Source organism: Gekko japonicus, unplaced genomic scaffold (assembly GCF_001447785.1).
Source record: "Gekko japonicus isolate JY-2015 unplaced genomic scaffold, Gekko_japonicus_V1.1 scaffold372, whole genome shotgun sequence".
Classification (NCBI taxonomy): domain Eukaryota; kingdom Metazoa; phylum Chordata; class Lepidosauria; order Squamata; family Gekkonidae; genus Gekko; species Gekko japonicus.
The window spans coordinates 780,109-799,442 of record NW_015175367.1 but is presented as its reverse complement, the minus strand read 5'-3'; the positions used below and the strand labels follow the sequence as shown (position 1 = coordinate 799,442).

General features: G+C 42.4%; 1 protein-coding gene across 1 annotated transcript in view; it reads right to left on the bottom strand.

The window, feature by feature from the left end:
• RALYL (RALY RNA binding protein-like) overlaps positions 1–19,334 on the bottom strand; it is a 119,974-nt gene that overhangs the window by 59,845 nt on the left and 40,795 nt on the right. The window contains 2 exon segments of the mRNA XM_015425467.1: positions 9,090–9,122; positions 16,491–16,566. Of these exon segments, the coding sequence (XP_015280953.1) occupies positions 9,090–9,122; positions 16,491–16,566 (109 nt within the window).

Sequence of the window (19,334 nt, the reverse complement as noted above, 5' to 3'; positions counted from 1 at the left end):
TATAATTTCACATTACCCAGTTTCACCCGGTTTCAAGCCAGTAATGATCCGTTTTGAAGTGAACCGGTATAGGGCTGCCATTTCACACATGGCTTTCCCCTTCCGGTAAAGAGCTGGATCTGAAGTGGTTTGCCATTTCAGACTGCACCACTTTTTCCCGCTTTCCCCCCACTATTTTTCGCCCCTGCGGGCGATCTCCGGCTTTTTAAAAAAACGTTCGCTTTAGAGCGCTATAGCGCTATAGCAGTATAACAAAACAATCCATGCATTCCAATGGGATTGATATAATGCTATTCTGCTATAGTGTTATAGCGCTATAGCGCTAAAGCAAACGTGTAAAAAAAAGCCGGAGATCGCCCGCGTGGGCAAAAAATGGCGGGAAAAAGCGCATCGGAACCGGGAGAGGAAACTGAGGAGTACTTGGAAGCGGTTGACAGGTAAAACGCTTCAGCCCTGTTTCCTAAACAGGACAGAAGCGATTGTGTATGAAATGACAAATATGTTCCAGAAGGGAACCGGTTCTCAAACGGTTCTGTCTGAAATGACAGACCAGAAACTGTTTGGGAACCGTTCCTCTTCCAGAATATATCGCCTGTCTGAAATTCCATCCTGAGCAGTGTGTGGGGGTCTCAGGGCTTTCCTCTTTAAATTGGAAAAAAGGAAGATGTGGGGGGCGGTTTGTTGCGAGTCTATGAGGGGCCTGGCGTGATTACTGGTGCATCAGTGCTTCTGTGCTGACATGGCGGGGGGCAGGGACAGCAGTGAGTGGCATGGGAGTGAGGCATGCAGATACTGGTCCCCACCCACCTCCACCCTGCTCACTTCTGCTTCCCCAGCAGTGGAATAATTCCTCCCTTCCACCACCTCTTAATGCTTAAACGTTTGAAGATGCTGGCTTAGGTACTACACCTGGGCAAACGAATGCCCCCTCCATCTGTAATGACCCATCCAATCATTATAAGGGAACTTTGAAAAAGTGATGAGATGCCTCTACAAGTGTGCTCCTGAGACTGAGATTTCAGTATTCCAAAGTTTATTAAGGGGAATAAAATAAAGACCTGGGCTAAAGAATCAGCAAATGGAAACAATGCAAATAACATCAAGCATTCAACATGCATATCCAACACTAGAACACCACTAAAAAGAGCCAAGTATTCTACGCTCCCCCACACTGTGTGATGAACTCCACTTAAGACAAGACATAGTCTGACGGCTGAGACAGGGCAAAGTAAGCTTCTCCCTATTCTACAGCAGTTAGCGTGAGTTAGTATTTTATCTACACACAAAGTAAAAATAAAACATATGTGTCTCTACAGCTGCCTTAGACATTACGAGCAGACACATCATTTCTTTGATACAGTCTATTGAATCAAGCTATCATAATAATTTCTCAGAACTGCCTACAGTGAACGATCCTATATCCTCTAAACGGCATGAAAGAGTTTCTTTTTCTCACCTGTAATATACTTGCTTATTTTAGCTCTAGCATTTTCTGCTTTCTCCTAGCAAGAGCCCATTATCTCTATTCATCAATACTAAGCTTTGAGACCCTTCATGCTTTCTATGAATACTCTGCACAGCAGGACAAATTTATAGCCAATAAAATATAAACCAAAATATAAAATTCATGTTTCTGTGAAACTTACATTGAACTAAAGGATTTTCTGAATACCATCAAATTGGTAATAGCTTCTTTGTTCTCTATATATAAAAACTTGATTTACTCAAGTTTACTTGCTAGTTACCAAACGGCACCATCAGAAAGACAAACAGTTTGCCTTAAGAGGCTGCCAGTGAAATCTATAGAACAGAGGGCGCTTCAACAAACTTGTATCAGGAGAATAAGACAGGCATTCTTAGTTCAGTGTTGTTTTACTAAAGGTGTAAATCTCACATAAAAGGGAAAAAAAACTAATGTGAATCAGTAGATCATTTCGAAGAGATTATCAAACTACAGTGGCAAGGTTCCTCAGGATGAAAGGAAATCTATAGTTCAGACACCCAAAATTTCCACACTGTAACCTTAGAGAGGCTGCAATTCTGCAATATTAAATGTTATGGAGAAACATGGATGCCATTGAACAGCCATTCCTAAGGGCACTTTCCTGGGAATAAATACACTGGAACCATTTTAGGACTGCTTCCTGTGCCTCTCTTCTTCCTCTCTGTCTAATATTTATTTATTTACAAAAATTTTATGCCACCTTTCTACTGTCACAAGGGCCACCAAGGCAGCTAACCACATTTTAAAATAATTAAAATCAACCTTCTCAAACACACATCATTAAGACAAAGAGTTAAAATACATACAATACATAAAAAACAGCAATTAAAACATTAATTAGGAAGCAGGGATCACTCAGGGAATGTCAAATGGAACAAAAGTCTTCACCCACTGGTAGAAGATGACAACAGAAGGGGACAGATGAATCTCTCTGAGGACAGAGTTCCAGAGCTTTGATAGCATGACCGAGGAGACCCTCTCCCAGGTTATCACCTGTCTAATCTCAGAAGGCAGGGGAACCTGAAGCAAGACCTCCGAAGATGACTATGGGGTCAGGCAGGTTCATAAGGGCATAGGCGGTCCTTCGGGTATGTTGGTCCCAAATTGTCTAGCGCTCTGAAGGTCAAGACCAGCACCTTGAATTGTGCCCAGAAACAAACTGGAGGCCAGTGTAGATGGGCTAAGCTTAGACTGATATGGTCCCTATGACCCACTCCAGTCAACAATTTTGTATGCATTGAAATTTCCAAACACTTCTCAAGGGCAGCCCCCTGTAGAGTGCATTACAGTAGTCTGATCTAGATGTAATCAGGTAACGCACCACAGTGGGCAGATCTTTTCTGCCCATGAAAGTCCAGAGCTGGCTACCCAGTTGAAGCTCGTAAAAGGCACTCCTGACCACAGCTGCCACTTGATTATCCAGGTCCAAGAGCATGCCCAGATTGTTCCTTCAAGGGGAGTGCAACCCCATGCAGAAATCCCGGACCTCTTGCCCACATGTGGCACTTCTGTCTCACTTGGATTAAACATCAATTTATTAGCCTTCAACCACTCCAAAACTGCCTCAAGGCATCAGTTCAGGGTTTCTACAGCCTCTCTGGGATCAGCTGGAAGCATAAGACAGAGCTGAGTGTCATCCACATATTGGTGACAACCCAGCCCAAATCTCTGGCTAACTTTATCCAGCACTTCCATGTAAATGTTAAAGATCATAGAGGACAAGATAGAACCTTGCAGGACCCAACAGACCAAAAGCCAAGGAGCTGAGTCGCAGTCCCCCAGCACCCAGACTAGGGTCTGGGACAACCAGGTTCAGATCTCTATTCAGTCACATACACCCAGCCTCACCTACCTCTCAGGGTTGCTGAGAGGATAAAAGGGAGGAGAGGAAAATGATGTAATCTGCTTTGGGTCCCCATTGCACAAAAGGTGGGGTATAAATGAAGTCAATACACAGGAAGTAAACCCGAAGACTGGAAAGGGCAGATAAAAGAAAGGTTGGACTGTGAGTGGGAAGGAGAGAAGGAAGCAGGAAAAGGGGAGAGGATATGAGTGCTGCCAGAAGGAGAGAAAAAGTAAATAGGTTAGGGAATGGGATACAGGGGGAAAAATGAAGTGACCCCCACAAGTGGTTGCAGGTTCCCCACTTTTATATTACATTGTTAGTCATTCTTGGTGGACAAAGAAGGGCTATAATAGGGTTACTGTTTTCAGCAGCAGACATGCATCTTCCATAATGGGTTGGACCCAATCAAAGGGGTCCCCTTTGAGGAGGATCATGGAACCCTCATGGACAAAAGCCATGTGGGATGGGAGCTGTAATGAGGAAAGAAACTGAGTAAAACTGAGTGAGAAAGGACTATTTTCCACCGACATTTCAAGTTTAGTACTGGTTTAGTATGGATGCTTAGAATATCCCTGGGTGGGTCTAGCTTAGGAACATGCCATTCTGAACCACGGGGGGGGGGGGCAGACTTCAGAGAAGATAAACTTTATGAAAAAGGATTACGGAGATATTAGTACAAGAAAGAAAAAAACCCTGTTGTCATCACTAACAGAATGAAAGTTAAATATAGTAATTATATTAGCCACCACTATCTTCATGCTCACTTAAACATCAAAAAGAGCTAAGTTTCCACTTGGCATCAAGTAATCATCTCATCAAAATTAGTTAACAGATAAATGTAAAACTCCTACAGTGCAGTCCTCAGAAGAGTTGTGTCCTTCTAAGTCAACTGAAATTGATGGGCTTAGAAGGGTGCAACTGTGCTTAAGACTGCATTCCTGGTTTGTTTATACCCTAAATTACAGACTTCTTCATTTCTAACCTACCTGGCAACCTGCAGCTTTTACCAAGGCAACTGATCTTATTTTTAGTGATCCTGACTCAGCCTTTCCACTTAACTTAGTAGATTTTACCTTTGATGTGCCTGTTGAACAAAAGTTGATGTGCAGAAAAAACGATCATGTCTTTGAATCGTGACTGCTTGCCAAGTGTTGTCTATTTAAAATATTTTTCTTCCTTTCCCTGAACACAGGCTCAACATCAGTTCAGTTAAGCAGTGGTAAAGTTGCCCATAGATGAAAAAACAAAAAGAAACCCTCTGCTACTACTAAGACTGCAGATAGTCAACCTTTAAAGGAAGCCATCATCTGCCTCCTACTTTTCCTTAAATGATTCAGTGATGCCAGAACAGACAGCTAAGGTGTGCTCCCATTCCTCTAAATGGCATGTAGGGAGGAACAGTGCAGAAGCTATCCACCTGTACAAGCACCAAAAAGTGTGCAGAGTCAAGTGTTGGGTGGATCACAGGAAGTTCTGGGTCCATTCTAGAAATCATTCCAGCCCAAATGGAACTCACATTTCCAGCCTGGGATGTATCAGTTGTGTAGTTTGGTAGAATGTTGGTTGCCTTTGCGAAATGAACTTTGCTGATTCCAAAATGTATCTATTTTGTACTAGGCTTTGGAATTCTACCCATGTATCTATGCTCCTTGTCGGAAGTGAAGGACTGTGCACTGTTAACTTGCACGAAGCTTGTATTCCACAGGGAGCAATAGAGCTAGTAAGATGGTCAGATTCCTCTGCATCCTTCCTATTAAGAACATAACAGAAGCCAATGCTGGATCAGGTCAATGGCCCATCCAGTTCAGCACTCTGTCACACAGTGGCCAGAAATACCAGGTGCCAACAGGAGGTCCACCAGTGGAGCCAGGACACTAGACGCCCTCTCACTGTTACCCTCCCAAGCACCAAGAATACAGAGCCCCAGACTGAGAATTCCTATCTATTTGTTGTTGTTGTTCAGTCGCACAGTCGAGTCCGACTCTTCGCGACCCCATGGATCATCTCCCGCCAGGCCCTCCTGTCTTCCGCCGTCCTCTGAAGTTGGCTCAATTTCATGTTCGTTGCATCAATGACACTGTCTAACCATCTCATCCTTTGCCGTCCCCGTCTTCTTTGACCTTCAATCTTTCCCAGCATCAGGGTCTTCTCCAGTGAGTGCTCCCTTCTCATTTGGTGGCCAAAGTATTTGAGCTTCAGTTTCATTATCTGGCCTTCCAGGGAACAGTCAGGGTTGATTTCTTTGAGGATTGATTGATTTGATCTTTTTGCAGCCTATCTATACCTTGTGGCTAATAGCCACTGATGGATCTCTGCTCCATATGTTTATCCAATTCCCTCTTGAAGCTGTCCATGCTTGTAGCCGCCACCACCTCCTGTGGCAGTGAATTCCATGTGTGAATCACTCTTTGGGTGAAGAAGTACTACCTTTTATCCGTTCTAACCCGATTGCTCAGCAATTTAATTGATGCTCACGAGTTCTTGTATTGTGAGAAAGGGAGAAAAGTACTTCTTTCTCTACCTACTCTATCCCATGCATAATCTTGTAAACCTCGATCATGTCACCCCTCAGTCATCATTTCTCCAAGCTAAACAGCCCCAAGCGCTTTAACCTTTCTTTGTAGGGAACGGGTTCCTACCCTTTGAACATTCTAGTTGCCATCATAAAAACAACCAAAACCCATAAATAAATGGTTCCAAATTAGGTCGCACCATTGATTTATACAGGGACATTATGATACTGGTTGATTTGTTATCAATTCCCTTCCTAATAATCCCCAGCATAGCGTTGGCCTTTTTATTGTAGTCGCACACTGTTTCGACATTTCCAGTGAGTTATCTACTACGACTCTGCCCGTCTCTGCCAGTTCAGACCCCATCAACGTGTACTTATAGTTAGGAATTTGGCCCCAATGTGCATCATTTTGCACTTGGCCACATTGAACCCCATTTGCCATGTTGATGCCCACTTGCCCATCATCGACAGATCCCTTTGGAGTGTCTCACAATCCTCCCTGGTTCTCACCACCCTGAACAATTTAGTGTAATCTGCAAATTTAGCCACTTCACTGCTTACTCCCAACTCCAAATCATTAATGAACAAGTTAAAAAGCATCAGACCCAGTATTGATCCCTGTAGTACCCCACTGCTTACCACCCTCCACTGAGAAAATTGCCCATTTATACTCATAGAATCACAGAATCATAGAATGTTAGAGTTGGAAGGCACCTTGCAGGTCATCTAGTCCAACCCCCTGCACTCTGCACTCTATTTCCTATTATTAGCTAGTTTCTGATCCACAAGAGGACTTGTCCTTTTATCCCATGACTATTGAGCTTACTAAGGAGCCTTTGATGAGGAACTTTATCAAAAGCTTTCTGAAAGTCAAGGTAAACAACATCTATTGGGTCCCCCTTGTCCACATGTTTGTTCACCCCCTCAAAGGACACTAACAGGTTAGTGAGACAAGATCTCCCCTTATAGAACCCATGCTGAGTCTGGCTCAATAGTCTTTGTTCATCAATGTGCCTACTAATTCTTTCCTTAATAACAGTTTCCACCAACTTACCTAGTATCGACACCAGACTGTCTGGCCTGTAATTTCCCGGATCTCCTCTGGAACCCTTTTTAAAGATGGGAGTGACATTAGCTACCTTCCAGTCCTCAGGAATGGAGGCAGGTTTTAAGGAAAGATTACATATTTTTGTCAGGAGATCCAGAAGTTCACATTTGAGTTCTTTCAGAACTCTTGGATGTATGCCATCCGGGCCTGCTGATTTATCAGTTTTGTCTGTTCTTTTGTTGTCTCTTTGTTACCCAGATTGCTATTAGCAGGGGACTTTCTTCCTTCTGCTTGCTTCCTTCTCTTCCTATATTTGGGCTCTCTCTCACCCACCCCCATGCTGTCTGAATCTCTCTGCATCCGAGCTTAGATAGACAGCAAGAATGTCTATATCCCCTTTCCTACCTCAGTATGGATTTCTCTAACATCAAAAAATATCCACTTCTTTTCTAAAGCTTTATTCTAAAAGCTTTATTCTAAAAGCTGCCTCCCCCATTCACTAGAGGATAGCCGGCTTCTGCTAATACCCCAACCATCTCAAAATGAGATCCTGGGGTCTCAGCTGCTTTCTGAGAGGTATCAGTTTATGTATCTCTGGTATTTTGTTCTCCAGTACAGATTTCAACGCTTCTCAGGATGAAAAGTAACGACGGCAGTTCTGTAAACACCAATGCATAACTATTGATTTCTGAGTCTCTAGAGTGTAACCCACTGACTCTCCCAGAAGAGTCAAATTTATAGAAAGCCTTATTAAAGCCAACTGTTTTTGTGTTGATATCCCAAAAGTTGATCTGGGTGGAATTCAGTGCATATTTGTGCCTCGTGGGATATGTGCATTATGGGTTGACAAAGTTGGAAATCAGCAGATTTGACTGAAAACTGCAGCTTTCACAGTCAGGTAAACAGGCCCTTAAGTGCCTTTAAGTGCCCATGTGTGGGCTGTCCTAGTAATTTAAAGGCAAATTGCTGACACTGCCTCCAAAGAAAACACTAGGACAGTTCTCAAAAACCAAGGAGCCTCAGACTGGCTGCTCACAAAGGTGGGGGGGGGGGAAGAGAAAGAACACCACAAGAGTCAATGAAATAATCAGGCAATGGCTCTCTTGATTTACTGACTGCTTCCATTATTCCTACTGATGTTTTTAAGCTCACAGAAAAGGGTTAGCTAGGAAGGTCTCCACGCATATGTAACCATCTGTGCTCAGTGATTGTCCAATGGGAGGCTTGTTTAACGAACCCACATTTTCAAAAGGATACTTAACTGGGACCCATAGGGTATGGGTTGCCAGGCCCCCTGGTCCAGACAGGTGTTCCCTATGGCTTGACCCTAATTTTACCATAGGGTTTTGCTCAAAACCTATAGTGTCACCCCCTGATGTCGCTGACGTGATGACGTCACTTCCAGGTGATGTCATCATGGTGTGCGTACAGGAAGATCCCGGGCCAGCTCCTGCCGGCAGCCATTAAGAACCTGGCAACCCTACATGGGGTCTTTGGGGCAGTCGCTTCTAAATTGTGGAATTTCTTCTCCTAGGAGTTACAAGTACTATCATCATTACAAGCCTTGTGGCATCAGTAGGAAAAACTCAAACAACTCAATACTTTTGTAAGGCTTTTGAATAAAACTGATGATCCTTGGGGTTTTAGTTGCATTGATTTTGTTGGATTACTGTTTTAATATCACTTCATTGTGCTGATGTGCTGTTACTTTTGTAAGCCTCCTTGAACATTTTATAGAAAACCAGTCTAGACATTTTCCAACTAAACTCATTTGGTGTATTTGTGGCTAATGAAAGTGCATGAGATCAGGAAACACCTCTTGATTCTGAAATATAATTATCTATAAATAACTGGAAGGATTTACTGGGCTAATACTGATGCTAGTTAGGCTGCAGCTGAGTGTAACAATAAACAGACTAGGTTCTCTGTCTATGTGTGGTAAGACCTACACATTGAACAACAGAATAACTGGAAATGGAGCTGCATCAGTTACATATAGCAGAGTAAGTTCTGAGAAAGAAATTCACGCCAGAAGCTTCCTATAAATACCCAGTGAATTTTATTATTGTCTCAGAAATTTAATGAGCTCCAAAGGAAACTGAAGGTTATATTCTAAATGCTGTTGAAAGAAGGTTTTTTAAAAAATTATATCACTTAGCCAGAGATTCTTACTCACCCAACGGACAGGAAAGGCTCCTTTGATTCAAGTCTGTTAAACAAAAAACACATCAAAATTCATAATGTGAAATGTATGTAAAGAACATAAAAAATGTACTCAATCTAGAGGATGCTGGTCAGGTCTTTTAAGGGCTGGCCAAACAGAACAGTATGAGCGGGCATGCACCAAAATCCCAAACTGGGCAAAAGTATCAATCCACCAACAGCACCATCATTTTCACTTTATATGAAACAAACAAGAAGGTGAGATCTTCTCTTTGTTTGTTCTACCTCTTCCAGGTTTTTATATGAAGGCCCTCAAACCCTGGAAACATCACTGACGGTCCTCCCCAAGAAGGCCGTTCAAAAGCAAAATCTGACTGTCCAACTTTAAAGGTTCAAATCAAGTTAAAAACTCAAGCACTCTAATAAAGATACAATTGGGTAAGGGCATCTCTGAAAAACATTGCAATTAAAAATCTGTTTGAAATCTATTCTCAGGAAGGAATTCAATTTGTTCGAAATAGGGCTGCCCTCAGTTTGACCCCCCTCTTAATATATTTGACTAAATGGTTTTAGGTGATTTGTAGTGATACAGTAAATTATTTCAGAGTGTTTCAGGCAATAGAGGAAAGCAATTATCCATTGGCCTTTAATTTCAATTGCTCTTTAATTTAAATTAGCAACTCAGTGTAATGAAGCTACAATAAAGATGTAAAACTGCAACGCTACATAGAACAGAATATACTTTCATTAAGTTATTTTATTCACACATAATCTAATAGCTGTTGAGCAGCCAAATTTTTCATGATTCCTTGAATCTCAGATAGCTTTTGTTTTTTTCTCTCGTTGTAAAAATATTACACGTTGGATCCTTCAGTGACATTCTTAACGCCCTTCTAACCTCTTCAGTGGACTTATAATGGGTATAATTCTGCTAAGGATGGCAGACTTGAATCTGATAGTTTTCAATTTCACCTGCTTAGCAAAATGGGCCAAATTGTTCTAAAACAATCGAGTATGCTACTCTCTTTACAGGAATCAATAGTACGAATTTTAGCCAGGAGTATTCAAAATCAATAAACATAAGAAGACTATAAACAACCATAGAAACAGGAACTAGTTCTTTAAGGAAATTAGGATCCTGTGACATGTAATGAAAGCTACTAGGATTTTTTTAGTGTGGATTATACATAACTGTTGTGATTAGAAACTAGATGATGGAGTTACAGGGCTGGATCTAACCAGCTTTTCTGTTAGTGAAAAATGAAGGCGCAATGCACTTTGACAACTAAAGAGGCTGCACATGGAAACTATGTGGGATGGGGCCTGTAGTAAGTGGGGGAACTGGGTGGGACTGAGTAAAAAACAAAACAAACTATCTGAATCCAACCCATATATTCCAAGACTACATCACTTATGGAAACCCTGAGTAACATTTCTGTTTGGTAAGGAAAAAAAAGGTTTGCCCTGCAGAGGATGTATGCAGGGGCTGAGGTACTTCTTTTTTAGCCCTGTACTTTTATATTGCAGCTCTGCCTTCTAAGCCACTTTCTCCCTAACTGGCGTTCCAGATGCTTGTGTGCAAGAGAGCTCCAAGAAGAAAGCACCCACGCAGCCAATAGTTATCCCTGTTTCATCCTATTTTCTTTCAAATAAAAGGTTTAACAGAGTTCATCTTCTAAGCAATTTATCTGAAGGGTTTCATTGAATCAGATCAATGTGGCTAAAGCGTTAAGATCAACTGTGATGATATAGGAAAATATATGTCCAGCTGTCATTCTTAAGTACCACTCTTCTGACTACATCAATAATTATTTGGATGAAGCCGATGCTGGCTGACTTTTTTTATACCCTGCATCAAGGTACGAACAGCAAAGTCATTATGTATCCACAAGCTGTAAAGAGCTCATCCAGGATGGTTCAGCAAAATGGTGTTGACTGCTCTAATACAAAGAATCCAGGCTACTTTATTACATGTCTATTTGTAATCAAAAGCCGTTGGCTGCCTCTCTAACACCCCCCAGAGATTTCATCTTCTTATTCCTCGAGCCTCTGCTAACATTTACAAGCAACTCAGCTGATTATGCATTGTGCTGACAAAATGCAATTCATGTTTATCAAGCAGTTTCTTGTAATATCCTCCTTTTTGGGAGGACAGCGACTGAATACTGAAATATTTGAACAGCAATGCATATTTCAAGAGTACGTGCAATCAGAGTTGTAAGGATAATTGCCAGGACCCAAAGAGATATTTAGGGTTTGCACTAACCCTGTGGAATCTCTTGTCTTATTTACTTTGAACAGCAGATCCTAAAACCTCGACCCAAGCTCCTTTTGAGACCAACTCAAAAGTCTCATCTCATCAGCATGGAGGTGCTGTTCAAGGAAAGCCCCCTTGGGCTCACCAGACCAGTGTAATGGAATTTTACATTATATTATATTTTTCTTCACAGATCCCCCCCCCCCCCGGTTAATATGCTGAGCACTTTTAATCAATGTTCTTTTCCTTGAAATCGTTATGCCAAATCAGAAGAAATTAAATAGGCAGGTGATATTGTTATCAAGCATAGTTTAATGCTATCAGTCACTTCTTTTAAAATGCAAACTCAAACCAAATGCTTCGGCAAGGCAAAAGACATAGACAAATACAGCGTTGATCTAACATCTGTGCAGGGTTAAATGCCAGTAGAAGCTCACTGAAATCAAAGGGGCTTCCATGGAATAAGTGTCATCCAAAGGAAGGCGGATACATTTATATGTATTAGGGTAAAGGTTTCCCTTGTTTGAAAGCCAGCTGAATCCGACTCTTGGGGGCAGTGCTCATCTCCGTTTCAAAGCCGAAGAGCCAGCACTGTCCAAAGACTTCTCCATGGTCACGTGGCCGGCATGACTAAACGCCGAGGCGCACGGAATGCTGTTACCTTCCCACCGAAGCAGTAGCTATTTATCTCCTTGCAATTTCTTGCTTTCAAACTGCTAGGTCGGCAGGAGCTGGGGCCAGAGACAGGAGCTCACTCCGTCATGCAGCACTCGGGTCTCGAACTGCCGAACTACAGACCTTCTGGTCTGCAGCCTTTAATCCCCATTAGTTCTGATGAGATTAAACATGCCTTTCTATACTGTGGATTTCAAATATGAGAATTTTTACTGTCGTTTGCAATTACAACCAATGCTCCCTCTAAGCTGTGGAGTCTTGTGAGCAAACGTTCTACTTTGTGAGCTACTGCCATTACAGTTGTGAGCGAGCGATTTGGCCACTGCATAAATTAGTTTGCTCTGGAGCCACCCTTCCTGAGGTGAGACAAAAACCTGTGAGCTGGAGGCTAAAAGACGAAGTCAGCTTAGAGGGAACACTGATTACAACAGTTGAGAATTCACTGGGTTCTGATGAAAACGGCAGTCTGGCTGACTAGTATTCTGATAGCATATGCTCTGTTCTAATGTATTATTACCACGACTTGGATCCTGCCTAAAAATTCCATGTGCACAAGGGGGAAACAGTGTTCCCTGATTCCCCCTACTGCAGGTAACCTCCAACTCCCCCAGGTTATTTCTGATGGGGCCTCTGTCCAAATGCATTTTTTTGGGAGGTGGATTTGCAGCTTCCCAGGCTGGAAATCTTTCCTTCTATGACATTTTAGGTAGAACCCAATCCTTTATCTGGCCAGCACAGGCTGACCAACAGGTCAGATAAACTGATACCAGGCTGTGAAGAGAGAAGATGGAAAGAGAGAACCTTTTCTCTGCCTTAATTACTGCAGCACAAGTGCCCTTCCATGGCACAGCTAGCCCATAGCAAGCCCAAAAGATAGCTAGTGGTGTAGAAACACGGCTGCCTCAGCATGGGCAAAGAGATGGAGGTTGTGTTCTGCTTCTAATATAAAACTTTCCCTGTTGGGATTTTTGGGTCAGCTGTAGTGATTCACAGCCTCTTCTCCTGAAACTATAGACTATCATTCTCCACTTGTGATATCACATAGAACTCATTTGTATATTTTCTGAACAGCGCTCTGAAGTAGTTGGAAGTGAATAATGATCGTCACTAAAGAGAGAATACGAAAGATATGATCAAATCTCATCTCTCTCTTCTGCTGTTATTCCCTTTCTGACAACAGCAACAGCTTGGCCACTGAATTTCAGCCTTCAGTACAATTAGGGAGCGTTTCTTTTACGTGGGATCTGCTGTTTAATTATAAGATCAGAATTATAAGATCACTCTTTGGCACGCGTGACTTCCTGCTGCACTGTGTCATTTCAGGCTTCCTTTCTCTGTCCTCAGAACCACCTCACTCTTTGGCATGCGTGACTTCCTCCTGCACTGTGTCATTTCAGGCTTCCTTTCAATGCATTTCTAAAACAGATGGCTTTGTTCGGCTTCACAGGCCTTTGAGATCTTCATATTTTAAAAGAACTTATGGCAGTGCTATCCTAGGAATGCAGTTGTGCTATATGGCTGGCTTTCACATGGGATGAGAAAGGCTGTGGAAGCAGCACTGAGTGGGGTGGAGGTATGTGGAAATGATGTCTTCAAGCTCTGTCCCCTTGCAACACTCACTGTTCTTCCCACTCTCTAGAAGCACTGATGGCTGACAATCATACTGCCCCCACCCCGTAGCCTGGCACCCCTTCCTCTCTGTTCCAGAGCTCAGGCATGGTGTGCGGAGCATTGCAGCTCAGCTGGAGGGGGTGGGAGCCTATTAAAGGTCTTAAAAATAGGGAACATAGATCTTAATTCTGCCATTTTGGGGTGGAGCTGCAGGGATCGCATCTGTACAGATACTCTGCCTATAGTTACTCCAATTGAGCTGGAACAAAGGAGGTGGTTCTTTTCCATGTATAGGATCCTCATAAATCATGCTCCAAATGAGTATGATATCATGTGGAAGTTCCCCTCAAAAGTAGGGGAATTCAGCTGGCCAGAAAAGGTAAAATCCCCATGTGGAGGCAATTAGTAACACACACACACACAAAATCTAGTAGAGTGCAAACGCCTTGTTAGGCTTTTGAAGGAGAAAATGGATAGGTTTAAGCTAGTTTATCAGTACAATACAGAAAAATAATTGTGCAAGGTAAATTGTTCTGAGATATCTGTTCATTTTTAAATGTAAAACTATCTTCTTCCATATTCCTGGATAAGACCACAATAAATACACACTGTTAGAAAAAAATAAAATTATTAATGATGTAAACTAGGCCTTCTGTGCTAAGGTCAATTATATAGACATTTTATTTATTTAGAAACTGCCTTCCCATCCAACTTATGGTTCCCAAGGTAGCAACATGTGACTTATTGCAAGTAATACCAAGAAGCATAGCCATTTTAGGATTATGGAATGGGAAAAGGTTTTTATGAATCCTGTTTATTTGAAAATTCCAAAATACTGGCTTCAGGTAGAATTTCCAGCACTGCCTAAGCAAATGCTGGTATGAAAAAAAATACAGACTTGTGCTAGATGCCCACAGAACACTACAACAACAGATGAGACTATATTAAAGCCATAACATATTTAGTGTCTGGTAAAGACAAATAACATATTCCTTCATAGAAAAAATACAAAGGTCAATAAAATTTACATAGCAGTCTGCTCCAGTCATTCACAATCTATATACTTATAACAGTCTTGCGTCCTTGTACAAATTCACAACAGCAGAGTCTGCTCCAAATACAATCAATCTGTGTATCTCTTTCAGTCAACACTCTTTTCCGGATATCTAAGTGTTTCAGACCTCTGGTCTTTCCTCAGGAACAAGTCCTATTTAGGAATCTCACATTCAATCTTATGTTCAAGTAGACACTTTCATTGATTTACTTTTCTGTTAGACTATCTGGGCAAGGTCTCCTCCCTTATTTCCAAGCGTACTGATGCTGCTGCCAAAGTCAAATGGACCCATACTATGCCACTAGAGGCATATAGGATATGTTCCTGAGGAAAGATCAGAGGTCTGAAGCACTTAGCTATCTGGAAAGAGTGTTGACTGAAAGAGATACACAGATTGATTGGAAGAAGAAGAAGAGGAGGAGGAGGAGGAGGAGGAGGAGGAGATTGGATTTATACCCCGCCCTTCACTCGGAGTCTCAGAGTGGCTTACAAACTCCTTTCCCTTCCCTTCCCCACAACAGACACCCTGTGAGGTAGGTGGGGCTGAGAGAGCTCTTTCCAGAACTGTCCTTGAGAGAACAGCTCTGACAGAACTATGGCTTGCCCAAGGTCATCCAGCAACTGCAAGTGGAAGAGTGGGGAATCAAACACGGTTCTCCCAGTTTAGAGTCCGCACACTCTATATGGAGCAGGCTGCTGTTGTTAATTTGTACAAGGACAGAAGACACAATATAGATTGTGAGAGACTCGAACAGACTGCTATGTGAATTTTTATTGACCTTTGTATTTTTCTATGAAGGAATATGTTGTTTGTCTTTACCAGACACTAAATATGTTATGACTTTAATATACTCATGTGTTGTTGTATTGTTCTGTGGGCATCTAGCACACGTCTGTATTTTTTCCATACCTGACTGTTTTGGGACTGTGTGTTATTTCTTTGGATTGTTTTAAGCAAATGCTGGGACATTTCTTTTTTTGTGTGGGGGGGTGCCTAAGAAGGTTGGAGTTTGGGGAGGATGTCATGTCACTTCAATGTGATGCTCTAGGAATATCTCCTAATCTCTGTGGTAAAGACAACAAAGACTAGGCGAAATTCTTAGACAATTACTATGAATGCTATTTTTTTCCTTTTGCTCCTCAGTTTCTAAAAGGTGGAATACTTGGACTTGGGAACTCCCCAGTGAGCCCAGGCACTTGGGAAACCTGGCTTCAGGGGAGATGTTTCTTAGGACCAAATAATTGCATTGGGGCAACAGGAGGTCCACATATATATCTATTCTTGTGCCTTTCATGGGCAAAGTGGGTTGTGTGCTCCTTTAAAAAACAAAACAAAACAAAACAAAACAGAAAAAGCCCTGTTTTTAACACTGCCCCCTCCCCTGCCTTACCTTGCTTTGCCCAGTTGTTTGAAGCATTTTTCTCCCATCCTGGAAGAAAAGACCAAAAGTCAGCTGGCCTGAGGAAAAAATGCTTAAAACAATATCAAAGCAAGCTAAAGAGGAAGAGGGGGTAGGCCTGAGTTCCCCTTATCCATATGCTCTTTTTTCTGCCTCTCACCCTCCTCCCAGACAAATGGGCAGACATATAAATAAATATACATGGCCTTCAGTTTCTGGCTGGAAAAAGAGAAATGGGTCTAATGTAAGTATCAGACTGAGGAGCTGTAGCTTCTCTGAAATTGTCCAATACAGCTGCCACCATTTTTTTTAAGGCACACAGGACAGACAGACATTCTGCAGTGAAGTTTTCACCATTAGCGGGGAAGAGAACTTAAGGAAAAACACCCCTTTGCTAGGAATTATGGATCAACATACCTGTAAAGAGCAGAAATTGGCCGCTTGTTTCCTGGCTTTGGTCTGTATGGTTTTGGTTCTCCTGCCATATTGATGTCTGAAAGCAAAAACATTGCATGCTTAAATTAAAATGAAATCCTCAGATAAACCTATAATCACACAGAATAATATGTGAAAAGAAAACAAATGAATCAAATCAGAGGGACTGCAGTCTGCTCTTCACCGTGACAGAATCACACTTCCATATTCCAGGGGTTATTCAGCTCTTTGCTGCTTCTCCGTTCCATTCGTCCATTCATGAGATATTCACTCCCATGCTTCTTATTCCTGTCATTGTGAGACTTCCCTTATTGCCCTTGCATCTAAATGGCGGGCTCTGTTCCTTTGCCACCTTTACAAAGTTTATTCAGTTCACTGGTTTGTGGATTGCAGCCACACAATCAATAGGAAGAGTCCTGAAACAGATCGGTTTTTCCCACCTTCCAGTTTACATTCTGTAGTGCAATTTTTTTTTTTTGTGGCAGCCTATAAAATCTTGCAGAAAATCTTATGCACTGAAGTTAAATTTTAGCTAATTTTATAATTTGGAAATGTTTCTGTATATGGTAATTATGGCAGATTTTTTTGAGTCCCCCCCCTCTCTGTAACTTGTAATTTTGCAATATGTGCTGGCCACTGACTGAATAAATCTGACTGGAAGGTAGTTTAAATCCCTTCTGAAATCTTTATAGTCCTTAAAAGATATGACATAATCTTTGTGATTAGGAAATAAAAATTACACATCCCTTCCTGGATTAGGTTTACTGGTACGCATGAGCTATGCATCAAACAACGTTGAATTTCACATTACCAGTCTTCTCCTGGTTTCAAGCCGGGAGTCTTCCGTTTCCAGATGAACCGGTACAGGGCTGCCGTTTCACACACGGCTTGCCCCTACCGGAAATGAGCCGATTCACAAGCGGTTCGGCGTTTCACACACGCACCGCTTTGTTTCCCCACGGTTTTTTTTTTTTAAGTCCGTCTTATAGCAATATATCGATATACCAGTATTCCAATGTATTCCAATGGGATCAGTATAGCGTTATATTGATATATCGATATAAGCCGAACGTTCAAAAAAAAAAAGCCCGCGCGGCCGAAAAAAGGCGAGAAAGAACCGTATCGGAACCGGGAGAGGGAACGGGAGACTCCTCGGAAGCGGTTGACAGGTAAATCGCTTCCCTCCCGGTTCCTATACGGAACAGAGACTTTTGAGTGTGAAATGGCAGTCAGATCCCGGTAGGGAACCGATTCTCAACCGGGTCTATACGGAACAGAGACTTTTGTGTGTGAAATGGCAGTCAGATCCCGGTAGGGAACCGATTCTCAACTGGGTTCTGTCTGAAATGACAGACCAGAACCCGGTTGAGAATTGGTTCCCTACCGGGAGATAGCGCCTGTCTGAAATTCCCCAACATTTAAGCATTTCCTGATCAGCAAAACCCCTTCAAAATATCTCCATATTCAAACAGCAGTTTTGGGGATTGTTGCTAGAGCTGCTGACATGGAACTGCATCTGGTTCAAGTGTGTGGATGCTTGTTGTTTTCACTATAGAAAGTAACTCCATACTAGTAGTAACTCCATACATAGTAGAAAAGAGTGAGAGTCCAGGAGCACCTTAAAGGCTAACAAAATTTGTGGCAGGGCACGAGCTTTCTTGAGTCACAGCTCACTTCTTCAGAAAGCTCATACCCTGCCACAAATTTTGTTAGCCTTTAAAGTGCTACTGGACTCTTGATCTTTTCTACTGCTACAGATAAACTTGGCTGCATTAGTCTATCTGTAGCAGCAGGAAAGAGCGAGAGTCTCGATCTATCTCCATCTAGATCTAAGTCCATACTAGTAGCCTTCCATTGGTTCTGTTGAAAATCAAACAAAAAGCAGGTGCAATAAAATAACATGCTGGTGTGACAGCAGTAGCTTTGGAGACTGCTCTCCCTCTTGCTTCCTGTCTGGCTCTTCCACTTATGCTAGAACCCAAGCATGTACTCAGCAGCACTCCAAGCCTACCAACACTATCCATACAAACCACTATTAATGCTGTCCCTTGACACACACACAGTATGTGAAGGCCTGTCGCAACAGAGAGGCATGCCTTCATATTTTATAGTATGGAATTGGTAGTTTGTGGACTTGCCCCAAGATGACATTATACTATTTTATTCTCAAGCTAGCCCGCTACCCGTGCTTTTCTACGGTATTTAAGTTCTGTAAATCCAGTTATAATACTGATGATGTGAAATTTGAAATGTGACATCTGTTGTAGGAATTTTAACAGAGAAGATTGTGGTGTAAGAAATGAAGTGAGACATATGTACTCCCCCCCCCTACTGAAGGACCTCTCTCTAGACCACATTGGTGGTTCTGCCCTCAGGTGCTAAGATCACCAGGCGGCTTGATGAGCTCACTCTGGAGCAGGCCACATAGAACTGTCCATGTCAGAAGCAGTCATCTGTTAAGTCAACTCCTGCTACCTTCAACGAAAGTGATGGTCTCTCTACTTGTGTTCCTGGATTGTTTTGCTCATATGGAGACTGTGTTGTTCTGAGCACCTTGGGGTGATCTCGCTGCTACTTGGCCTGTACAGCTGTGCACTGCAGGACTACTATGTGCAAATGTCTTTGCCACATTCCTAAGTTGCCTCCTCCTTGTAGCATTGGTGTATCTGGCTCAACATTTGCCAGGAGCTTTCTTTCGGGCAGTAAGAGGTGAGAGGTGTGAGGGGGAGTTGGTGTGAGGGAGTGGTGATGTGGTGGACATTTCTTCAGGTTCATGAGGGAGGCATGCATCGAAATGGCTCCTAGAAATGTCCTTTACTATCTCCC